Source organism: Bufo gargarizans, chromosome 3, assembly GCF_014858855.1.
Source record: "Bufo gargarizans isolate SCDJY-AF-19 chromosome 3, ASM1485885v1, whole genome shotgun sequence".
NCBI classification, from domain to species: domain Eukaryota; kingdom Metazoa; phylum Chordata; class Amphibia; order Anura; family Bufonidae; genus Bufo; species Bufo gargarizans.
Genome location: NC_058082.1, coordinates 160,924,464 through 160,937,096, shown reverse-complemented (window position 1 = coordinate 160,937,096; position 12,633 = coordinate 160,924,464). Strand labels below are relative to the sequence as shown.

General features: G+C 46.3%; 1 protein-coding gene across 1 annotated transcript; it reads left to right on the top strand.

Annotated features, from left to right (window-relative positions):
• Positions 1-2,096: 2,096 nt before the first annotated feature.
• On the top strand, positions 2,097-10,767 carry LOC122931176 (tubulin alpha chain). The gene is made up of 4 exons (XM_044285183.1): positions 2,097-2,245; positions 8,908-9,130; positions 9,241-9,389; positions 9,697-10,767. Exons 1-4 carry the CDS (start codon positions 2,243-2,245, stop codon positions 10,669-10,671), a joined length of 1,350 nt encoding a protein of 449 aa, XP_044141118.1. The 5' UTR covers positions 2,097-2,242; the 3' UTR covers positions 10,672-10,767.
• The last annotated feature ends 1,866 nt before the right edge of the window (positions 10,768-12,633 follow it).

Sequence of the window (12,633 nt, the reverse complement as noted above, 5' to 3'; positions counted from 1 at the left end):
GGAGGCGCCAGCGTTTCTCAATGGGTGTCTCTCCTTCTCTCTGGCTGTGCCGCGATCCAATCACAGCGGAGAGCGTCACAGCCAGGAAGAAAAAAAAAGCTCACCTTCTCCCTGGCTGTAATGCTCTCCACTGTGATCGCGGCACAGCCAGAGAGAAGGAGACGCCCATTGAGAAACCCTGGCGCCTCCTCCTCCCTGTACTGATGCTCAGTATTAACATACTGAGCGGGAAAACTGCATGGGGCACAGAGGGATGTAGAATATTTGAAAAAAGAAACATGCAATTGCGGACAAGAATAGGACATGTTCTATTTTTTTGCGGAGCCGCAGCCCAGAGGTTTGGGGCTGCGCTCCATAAATGCGGAGAGCACATAGTGTGCTCTCCACATCTCTTCCGGCCCCATAGAGAATGAACGGGTCCGCACCCGTTCCCGATATTGCGGAACGGATGCAGACCCATTTGTGGAAGTGTAATGGACCCTTAGATGTCGTCTTTGTCTCATGATGTTAAAATGTGAACAGCATGATGAGGAGGACTGTTTAAATACCAATTCTAATTGAACCAGGAAATGTATTGGGTGATTCAAGGATCAAATTCCCGTTGTTTATTTTGCCGTTAAGCTCCTTGTTAGAGAACAGCAAGTTGTGCAAAAAGTACTGAAATATTGAACAGTTGGACATGTGCATTCAAAGGTTTAGAGAAGGTCACATTAAATTCACCTGTAAAGGATAGAGTGCATTTTAGGTTTATCCTGAAATTTCACCCACAAGCCAAACATCCCTAACTTTTTGTGAGTAGTGTGTGTGTGTGTGTGTATATATATATATATATATATATATATAGGGCAGTATATGACATAGCTCATCACCTCCTTAAAACATCCATATACAGGGTAGTATATTAAATAGCTCATCATCTCATTACATACATCCTCCAATGGAGGACCTCCATAATATGGAGTCCATATACAGAGCTGAAGCCTACCTACGTTGACTCGGGGGTCCGAAACTGTATTAGGAGTCCAGTGCTGAGGCAGCAGAGGGGAGGGTGGGAGCTGACGTAGGCACTGCTTCCTGCGCACAGCAATGTTGCCAACCGCCCACACAGAGCTAGTGGAGAGCAGGAGCGCTGCCAGCCAGGACACGTCACTGTGCCTCACATTTAGGCTACATTCACACGACCGTATGTATTTTGCTGTTCGCAAATAAATACAGATTTTTTTTGCCGATCCATTGTAACAATGCCTATCCTTGTCCACAAAACGGACAATAGGACATGTTCTCTTTTTTGCGCGGCTACAGAGCGGACAGCACACTGACAAAATATTTTGCGGATCCGCAAAAAATGGAGATTGGATGTGAATGTAGCCTTAAAGAGCGGATTGGTCGGCCCCTAGATTATAATCTGGCCATATGCACGTGCCCACTGAGAGGGCTCCGAGTGCCCCCTCAGGCACGTGTGCCATAGGCTCACAACTCTTCTAGGCTGTTTGCGTAGCCCCCATTCACTACAAGGGAATGGAGTTGGCGAGATGGGACAACCCCTTTATCAGGCGCAGACGTACATACAGTACTAGCAATGGCTGATGGGAAAACAGGTTCCATTGCTCATTTTTCTCTCAAATTATTATTTTTTTTTATCTTTTTTTTTGGGGGGGGGGGGGGGGGGGGGGATTCTGCAGGCCTGCTGGCAGGTACACTTTTGCTTTGCACCAGTTCTGATAAAACCTCCTTCAGGAGTGTGAAGGAGGATTCGTCACCGTCTCCTCTCCCTCAGAGGAGGCGCCATATGCTCTTTCTGGGGTACGAAAACCACGGGACACCCTCGGGTCTGAAGACGGTTCGTCTCAGACGCCCGATATCAGACTTTTACCATGTTTGGAGTTACTGCGGACAAGGCCTAGCCAGCTGCGATGCAACTGATAAGCCTCTGCCCTAGCACACACCAGCGGCAAAACCCCTCGCCACATAACCCTGCCGCTTCCGGCCGCCGCTGAGCTCAGCTCTACACATTACGTTTTCTTTCGAATCTTCGAAGGAACCAATAGCTGTTCCTCCCCCGCCCACCCCTTTCCAGTGCGCCCGCCTTCGTGACGTCACGCTAACAAAGTTAATAAAAGGCAGTGTCTCTAGCACATTCCAGGGCAGTTCTTACCGAGACTCCTAACTGTCGGTCGGTGAGAATCCAGACGTCTTGGAACCGCTCTATCTGTGTGGATTTCAACGTTTCTATTAAGCAGTCATGGTAAGTGATGTGAGAGAAGCGCTCCGGCTCTTTGTTAGACATGGCATCCTCTCTGACGCAGGAAGTGCCCCACCTAAACTGCTCACATTATGCCGCCGCTCGCGGCCGAGCCTTCAATGGAAGGCGGTTATTAACCCCTTCCGTGCTGCGTAGGTTAATAATTGGGCGCGCTGTTCCTGGAACTTAGTCAGTGGCGGGTAGAGCGCGGCGGGCGCACGTGCTGTGTCACGTGCTGGGCTCCTCCCTTCTAATCGCCATGGTTTTCTGCAGGCATGAGTCACGGAGATGGCGGGGGTTTTCGTTGTGAACGTTGTCAGGCTTGTGGGTGGAGTCACGTGACGGTCCTCCGTTAGGCTCTGCAGGCTCCCCGCCATTAGGTGCCTGTTGCTGTGTCATGGCGCCCTGCTTATCCTAGTCTCGTCGGCTCCTGTAGAGGTGGCCATCATGATGCTAGTGTGAACGCTGCCCGTTGGTGGTAAATTAATACTTATTAGTTATGTTTAAAAAGGGCGTGTTATAGGGAAAAATAATTCAATAGGCTTAAATACCGCTGCTACATGAAAGGTATGACGTGTTCATCTGACCGCAGCAGAAAGCCGGTGGTCATCTGCTTGTGCACATGTGACCGCTGACCCCATTGATTGGCTGTAACGGTCATGTGATGAAGGGCAGGGTGGTGCTGCAGTGTACAGCTTATATCATTGTTTCTAGCGCCTAATGCGAGGACGGGTAATATGTATGAGGGTCCTCCTCTTGGCATCCCTGCTGTTCAGCAGTTTGAAGAGGCCGGCGTGCCCTGGTACCACCACCTAGACCAGTGACGTCACGTCCATTGGCTATGTGCCCAAGTTAGAGCAGCTCGGTCCTATTCAAATGAATGAGACTTATCTGCAATACCAGGCACAGCCATTACAGTGTATGGCGCTGTGAGCCCTCTTCACACAGTTGACCAGTGGAGGTGCCAGGAGTCGTGGGGCCCCAGCTGATCAGGTATAGATGACCTATCCATGGTCCCATTAAGTAGGTATTTCAGGCTCTAGTCCTCACAAGGTCAGATAGAAAGCAGTCTGCTCTCTTTCATAATGTAGAGACATTTATGTGGCAAACCTACAAGTGTGGGTGACGGTGCAGTTCAGTGCGCCTTTCATTGTGCCCCAAGTGTCTGACGGGGTAGGATGCCGGCAGTATTGTCTGGGGGTGTGGGCATACACGTAGCTTTCTTGTGTGAGCTGGAGGATGGTGAAGTCATGGCTTTCCGCTACTTGTCCATGACTCATGATCTGCTCACAGTAGAGCGATCACAGCACTTCCGGGTTCTCTGGGGTGGGGGGGTTGGGATTTTACTGAATAGATCATCTGATGAGCCTTGTGCTCCAGTGTGGTCTTGTGTAATTAGGAGAGCAGTGGTCCCCAAGTACTAACGCTGGTCACACCCGCAGAATGGTTAACCCTTTAATAGCTGCGAACGAGGTGTACATGTAGGCCCTCAGTCACACAGATGGATTCAGTGCACATTCTGTGCTTGGTCACGCCCATCAATAGAAAGGACTATTGTTATCCACAAGCCTGGCCTATAATAGGACCGGCACGCTGAGATTTGAGAAACGGATGTGTTCGCAGCTCTATAGAAATGAATGGGTCAGTGTGCCATCTGCAGAGATAGGGGTCTTGGGGTCCCTGCTCACACAGAGCCTATTGGTGCGGATGCCTTGCCATAAAGCTGACCACCGCCATGGATCCACCTTCAACTGTGTAAATGTGGAAGTAATAAGATGCCTGCTATGAAACATTTATTTTTGCACACAATGGGCAGATTTATGGAGTGGTCTAAAAGAAAGCTGTTGCCCATAGCAACCAAGCATAGCTTTCAGTTTTCAAGAGCAAACAAGACGGTATGAGCCCAAGTCTCCTCTACAGGCTGGCCTTGTACATGAGCATCAGTGTTGCTTAAGGCTAGCTTTTTAGGATCCTCTATTGTCCAGAAACCTGCAGTTCATGTTGAGAGTAGTAGTCTTCCGTTCGCCTGGCTTGATGTAGGCATGTGCTGGATGAGTATTGTAGGTAGGTTTTAGCTATAGTGCGGTTAATCCTGTTGCTGCCGGTCTGGCATTCCTCAGTGAGTCAGTGGAGAGAAATCTGCTGCTTTCAGCCGGTTTATGGAGTAGAACAGAAATTAGTATGGGCAGCATATGATTAAGCCTCGTGGAGCAGAACAATGGGGACCGGCTAACTTGGGAGTGCCAGGGACACTGGGGGAGAACATTCCTCAATTGGGCTTTGTGTATAATCCTGGAAGCTGCTCGGGGTTGTTGCAAACAAAAGATTCTGCATTTAGATGAATCACAAATGAGTAGTCTGCATTAAAAAAGGATTCCAGGATCTCGCCATTAGTGGTCCAACCTAAGGATGAAACAATATGTAATCAATGGGGTGTGACGCCCTGCACCTCTAGTGCTGGAGCTAGTCGGTCAGCTGATCAGGGGTGTTGCCAGATATTAATACCACTTTAAAAGGGTTGTCCACCTCCAGGATCTTTTGGGCAGATCCCTCTTCATGGCCGCACCTGATACTGGATCACCGATTGTTGGGTTTCGGCTCCTTTGTTCCCCGCTGCTGTAGCAGTGATGCCCCACTTGAGTCACGCTGACACACGACGGACTTGCCACTGCATCAATTGATTGGCTACAGAAACCAGTTCCATGGTGGGTAGTCTGCACGAAAAGCGTCTGGAGTAAACAGGGGTTCTCAGTTTTTTAATATCGGATCGGTGGGTCATCAATATAAAGAAAACTGACAACCCCTTTAAGCTGGTTGACTCCGCCCAAAAGTAGCTTTGATTCTGAGCCACGGCCAATCAATGATTGGATAAGGGAGGGTTCACATCAGGTTTTATGCCTCTGACGTATGTTAGAAAAGGGATTCGAAAACGTTCTTGTATCTGACAGAGTCCGGTAAATAAAAAAAATTCACAAAGGGACTCTACGGTGAACGGATGGCACTGTATGGCATCAGTCTGAGGCATCCATTTAACAGATATGATTTTTGTGTACATTAACCCTTTCATGCCCGATGACTGACGTACATATACATCGTCGAACTGGTGTTTAAAGATTGTGCCCGCTGCGGGGAGCCATAGCCGCGGGGAGCCGTCAGTTTCTTGTAGAACAAAAAACAAAATGACTGCACATCGTTGTATATACAAACAATAGTTAGGAAATGGGGGTCATTCTAGATAAGTGGTACAATACCGACTATAAATGAATAATGGAAGCTCTTAGCGCACATACGCGTCGGGCCCATCTACCAGGCGTCAAGCTGGCTTCCGCAGATGGGTCACTATCACTAAATATACTGCCTCGCTTTTGACTTAATTAAGCCTACAATATTCAGGGCAGTGTAGGAACCAGCTACAAATGTACTCTGCTCAGAAGTCCCATATAGATGGGCGTGTTCAGTCCAAAAGAGGTGCTACCCTCAATATATTGCAAGAAAATTTAGACTAGAGCATTCAGAATCACAGGTGCATATCCATGAAGCAAACATAATTACAAAAAACAAAATGGCTGCACACCGTTATATATACAAATAGAGCTAGGAAAAGGGGGTCATTCTAGATAAAAGTGGTACAATACAGACTAAAAATGAACAATAGAAGCTCTTGGCGCACATGCGTGTCAGGCCCATCTACCAGGCTGAGGCAGTATATTTAGTGATGGGGACCCATCTGCGGAAGCCACCTTGACGTCTGGTAGATGGGCCCGACACGTATGTGCGCTAAGAGCTTCCATTATTCATTTATAGTCAGTATTGTACCACTTTTATCTAGAATGACCCCCATTTCTTAGCTCTATTGGTATATATAACGGTGTGCAGCCATTTTGTTTTTTGTAATTGTTTGCTTCATGGATATGCACCTGTGATTCTGAAGGTTCTAGTCTAAATTTTCTTGTCCGCCACCAGCAGTAATGCAGATTGTGGATATTTAACCCCTCAGATGCTGTTGTCAATCCTGACAACGGCATCTGAGTGCGCTGAAAACCAAAAGTGTGCCCTTTCGGTTATGCTCCAGCTCCCCCGTGTGGTGATCGGAGGAGCCGGAGCTTGTGTGCAGCAGCCCCTGTCTTTGGAGCACTTGCCTGTAATAGGGCTCCATAGAAAAGTGGTAAAATCATCATAGATTCCAATGCAGGTGCATTGGAGTCTATGATAATAGCAATCAGATTGTTATAGTTCCCTATGGGAACTACACAAAAAAGTAAAAATAAATACATTAAAAAAACAAATTGAAATCACCATTTTCCCCAAATAAAAGGATAAAAAAATACACAACATGGGTGTCGCTATGTGCAAAAACGCCCATAGTATAAAAAATATATTCCCCATACAGCAAAACGGGGGGGAAAAGCGTGTTAATGGCCGATTGGCTGTTTACAGCCTTGGCTATAATATTTTCTGTATTGAGTGACCAGGAAGTATAGCCTGGCAGGGGTGTAAGGTAAGCCATTTTGTGACCCTTTTTTCAAAAATTGTACTGGACAGGTGACCCCTTTAACTATTGGCAGCTTTAAAATAACATTTAGTACAGGAGGCGGGTGTGGCACCTGAGGGGTTAACTGCTGCTAATCGCAGCTCTCCGCCAGCACCACCAGCCTTTGGGATTTGTATTAAACATTTACTCATTGGTGGCAGCAGCACAGGGGGGAGGGGGAGACTGCTTCCTTCTCCCCTGTGCTGCTGAGAACAGAGCGTGCTGAGAGCATCGCGCTCCTTGTTCTGATACTAGACTGCGCAGTAGCGAAGCCTAGTATCAAAACAAGGCAAATCCTGGTATCAAGGTCAATACCAGGCAAAAGTGTCGATTGGGTATTGAAAATTCGATACCCGAAACAACTCTAGATAGGACCGCCTCCTGTACTTCACAGCCCAGAATGAGCAGGAATATAGATGTATAAGGCTACTTTCATTTCACGCTAGCGTTAATATTTTCCGGTATTGAGATAGTCATAGTCTCAATAGCGGAAACAACTCTTCCGTTTAGTCCCTATTAATTGTCAATGGGGACAGAACAGAGTGCTCCAAAATGCATTCCGTTCTCATACCGGAGAGAAAACCGAAGCATGCTGCGGTATGCTTTTGATGCGGCGCAAAACTGATCCATCATGACCCACAATGCAAGTCAATGGGATGCGGACGGATCTGTTTTCTGACACAATAGAAAACTGATCCGTCCCCCATTGATTTTCAATGGAGTTAATGACTAATCCGTTTTGGCCATGTTAAAGATAATACAACCGCATCCGTTCATAATGGATGCAGATGGTTGTATCATTAACAGAAGCGTTTTTGCTGAACCTGGACATACCCTTATTTTCACCCAGGCAGCCTCCCTGAGGCTAGCATCGAGCATCTCATGCTCCAATGCACTTCCTTTCCCCTGCGCTAAATTGCACAGGGCACAGGCTCTTTAACTTTCAATAAAACACTGCTGGGCGGAAACTTCCGCTCGGCAGTGTTTGGTGACGTCACCGGCTCTGATGGGTGGGCTTTAGCACTGCCCTAGCCGTTTTACTGGCTAGGGCAGTGCTAAATCATCGCCATCAGTGCCGGTGATGTCACCGGGCTTCCTGGCAGCCCCATGGAGAGCCCTGGTACTTCACCAGATCTAAAAAAAAGCCTCTTCCCTTAGCGATTTAGTGGAGGGCAACGGAGCATGAACTGCTCCAATGCTCCTGTCAGGGGTATGCTGGGGTGAAAATGGAGGAATGTCCGGGTTCAGCTTTGAACCTGGACAACCCCTTTAAGTTTGTTTCACCAAATATTTTTCTATAGCACTTTATATCAGCAGTCAGCAATCTTTGGCACTCCAGCTGCTGTAAAACTACATCTTGCATGCTTGCTCCCCGGCTGTTATAGAAGCAGAAAGGATGCATTCGGTACATAATGGAACCTACGGACCCCATAGACTATAATGGGGGTCCGTTATGTTTCCGCTCAGATGATTTTGGAGTGGAGACAATGTGCGTGCAGGACTTAGGTTTCCACTCAGAAGATGATTTTGGAGCGGAAGTCCTGCGCGCACAACTTTTGTCTCCAGTCCAAAATCCTCTTCCGAGTGGAAACATAACGGACCCCCATTATAGTCTATGGGGTCCGTAGGCTCCGTTCGGCTCAGTTATGTGCCGAATCCGTGCTTTTTCTGTTCTGCTCCTATAACGGAAAGACTGAACAGTGATGTGAACTCAGCCTTAGATCTGGTAATGTTATATAATGAGCAACACAAGTTTCCTAAAAACTTTTTACATGTGATATAAGGACATTAAGTTTTGATCTGTCGAGTTTGCGTTGTGGAGGCTGCCACAGATCCCTGCAATGAAGGGGGTAGAGGTGCCCAGCTCAGTGCTGTGCCCATTTATTTGGCTGTGATCTGCTCTTCAGGGAGACAGCTGAAAACTGACGTGCTGAGGGCTTGTTTACTGAAGTGATCAAACCCCCACCAATCCCAGCTTCTAGGACACCTAAAAATTTTTAGCAAACTGATGTTACTCTTTAATGACCAAATGCTTTGTGGAGATTATAAAAAGGAGTCTCAGTACGTTCTCATTTTGGGGGCAGTCTGATTTGACTGTATTGTAGAAAGTTTTAATCTGTGTTTCTCTTTGCAGCGTGAGTGTATCTCCATACATGTTGGTCAGGCCGGTGTACAGATTGGTAACGCCTGCTGGGAGTTGTACTGCCTGGAACATGGCATCCAGCCTGATGGACAGATGCCCAGTGACAAGACCATTGGAGGAGGCGATGATTCCTTCAACACTTTCTTCAGCGAGACCGGAGCCGGCAAACATGTCCCTAGGGCTGTGTTTGTGGACCTGGAGCCTACAGTTATTGGTAAGTAGATCTATACAGTGTGTCCCACAGTTGTTTAGGAGTTGCAGTGTTGGAATGGAGTTTACCTGATTTAGAAGTATGATTACATGTTTGCATTGTTTGATCTACAGATGAGGTACGCACTGGCACATACCGTCAGCTTTTCCATCCCGAGCAACTGATCACTGGGAAAGAAGATGCTGCCAACAACTATGCCCGTGGTCACTACACTATTGGCAAGGAAATCATTGATCTGGTGCTTGACAGAATCCGCAAACTGGTAAGTGACTTTCTGTAGTGAGGGGGTGGCTGTTACCTGCAGCCTCCGGCGTTAACCCTGAGAACAGACGGAAGCATAGCTTTTTGATAAGTCACATTAACATGGAATGGCCACAATGCTTTGAACAGAGCTGTGAATCTGGCTTCATTCTCAGTGATGGCTCCGGTGGCTGCAGGTAACAGTTGATCATTGGTGATATCTGATCCTGACCGATCTGATATTGATGACCTATCCTCGGAATAGATATCAATATTGACTAAGAAAACACCTTTAAATTGTTTCTCATTCAAATGTTTCTTTTCCACAGGCTGATCAGTGCACAGGTCTTCAGGGTTTCCTGGTCTTCCACAGCTTTGGTGGTGGCACTGGTTCTGGCTTCACCTCTCTGCTGATGGAACGTCTCTCTGTTGATTATGGAAAGAAGTCCAAACTGGAGTTCGCCATCTACCCAGCTCCCCAAGTGTCCACTGCTGTTGTTGAACCCTACAACTCCATCCTTACCACTCACACCACACTTGAGCACTCTGACTGTGCTTTCATGGTAGACAATGAGGCCATCTATGACATCTGCCGTAGAAATCTAGACATTGAGCGCCCAAGTTACACTAATCTTAATCGCCTTATTAGTCAGATAGTGTCCTCCATCACAGCTTCTCTTAGATTTGATGGAGCCTTGAATGTAGATCTGACAGAGTTCCAGACTAACTTGGTGCCCTATCCTCGTATCCACTTCCCTCTTGCCACCTATGCCCCAGTTATTTCTGCAGAGAAAGCTTACCATGAGCAGTTGACAGTAGCAGACATAACCAATGCTTGCTTTGAGCCAGCCAACCAGATGGTGAAATGTGACCCACGTCACGGTAAATACATGGCTTGCTGCCTGTTGTACCGTGGTGATGTGGTGCCCAAAGATGTTAATGCAGCTATTGCCACCATCAAGACCAAGCGTAGCATCCAGTTTGTGGACTGGTGTCCAACTGGTTTTAAGGTTGGTATTAACTATCAGCCACCAACTGTGGTTCCTGGTGGGGATCTGGCCAAGGTACAGCGTGCTGTGTGTATGCTGAGCAACACCACTGCTATTGCAGAGGCCTGGGCTAGGCTGGACCATAAGTTTGACCTTATGTATGCCAAGCGTGCCTTTGTGCATTGGTATGTAGGTGAGGGTATGGAGGAGGGAGAGTTCTCTGAGGCCCGCGAGGACATGGCTGCCCTGGAGAAGGATTATGAGGAAGTTGGGGCAGATAGTGCTGAAGCAGAGGATGAAGGCGAAGAGTATTAAACCTTTTAAAACATTTTAATTATGCTTTTTTCTTCCCCTGAAGTTAAAGTTCACCATCTTGTATGTTTTTTTAAATAAAGTTCCATTTTAAATATGGCTCCTAAATAAGTGAGGACTGTTGAATTTAAACTTGCATAAGCTGCTAAAACTTACACTAGTAGACAGTGCAGTGTAAATTACCATCTGCCATGGCTTAAAAGGGTTGTCTCGTCTCACCATTAAATAGCTTCCCGTGCTATGCTTTTTATATAGCTCCCATGCACAGCAATGGGAGCTACTGAAACAGTGGAGTACCGGCCTGCTGCACTGTTTCCCAGGTGCTTGGCGTTTGCTGCTTAGTCTCATGTCTCCTTGGTAACGGCAAGATGGGACATCCGTTTTAAAGTGAACCTGTCACCATGAAACTGTAAGCACCGTGTTATAGAGCAGGTGGAGCTGAGCAGATATGTTATGGGAACTATAGGATTCAGCATAACTTGGAATTTATTCATCTGGGCTTTGAAGTCCAGGAGGTGGTCCAATCAGTGATTGACAGCTATCTGTGTATACACAGTCATAGAAGGAAGGCTGTCGGTCACTGGCTCAAACACCATGTTCAATGTGACAGGTAAAGTACTTTCCATTGAGAATGCAAAAACTGCAGATGCCCTAGGCTGTAATGCACTTGTTTTGCAGTTCTAGATCATACCTTAACACAGGTCTTCAAATCAGTTTTATTTTTAATTTTTCTCTAATGTTTGAAGCTACTTAGTTTACAGGAATTTTCATTTGGAGTACTGTGAAATAAATGGTAGCATTACAGCGGGTAATTAATTGTTAGAGCGGGAGTACTGAGGAGCATAGTGCATAAAAACCACTTCTCCCACCAAATATCTCATCATAAACTATGCTAGCGGCAGCCCATTTACCAATTCCAAACTGGAAATCTGACTTCCCTTCCACTTTACATTTATTACAAAAGACCAATTAGTAAGATTAGAGGAGATTTGGTTAGCCTGGTCCTCACACAGACTGACTCATGTATCCTACCCAGACGTATACAACTCATAGTACGAACCTATATATCCTGTCTTACTCTACAAAACAAATCTAAATACATGCTTTTCTTCAAGTGCATCTGTCAGCAGATTTGTATCTATGTAACTGGCTGACCTGTTACACGTGCGCCTGGCAGCTGTGCACATCTGTTGGTCCCATGTTCATATGTCCTGCATTGCTAAGAAAAATGAAGTTTTAATACATGCAAATGAGCCTTTTGAGGCAATGGGAGTGTTGCTGTTACACCTACTGACTCTGCAACTGCTGCTCCCTCTCCACATGGAAAACATCATACTGCCTGGTCCTGTCAAAGTGGAGAGGGCTTGGCAGTTGTAGGGAAAGTGGAGCCTCTAGGTGTAACGGCATCGCTCCGTTGCTCCTAGAGGTTCATTTTCATATAGTAAAAGATTTTTCTCAGCAATGTGGACACATAAACATGGGACCAACACAGATGTCTTCAGCTGCCAAGTGCACGTGTAACAGGTCAGCCAGTGTCATAGGGACAAATCTGCTGAGATGCCTTAAGTCTTGTACAGAGGCTCACATCACAATAGCAGGCTCTTTATTTTCTCTTGCCTTTCTACCTTCCATCAGTAGTAGTAGCTATAAATTATACTGTTTGAAAATGTAATAGTTACTAGTGATGATAAACTGAGTAACTTCAAAATGCTTGGCCTACATTATTGTCTGAACATTTCATTTCTAACATCTTTAATGTATCGCAATTCACTTGCTATAATTGTGTTTTCTATTTTTTTTTCTTGGTTTCAAAACCATTAATAAACAGTTTATTTTAAAATATATCTACTTGCCCTTAAAATGTGTACAGGGGTTTTGGACCCTAAATTTAAAGGGATTTTCTGGAATTTTGATACTGATGACCTATCCTCTTGATGGGTCCAAGGAAAGAAGATGGAGGCAGCA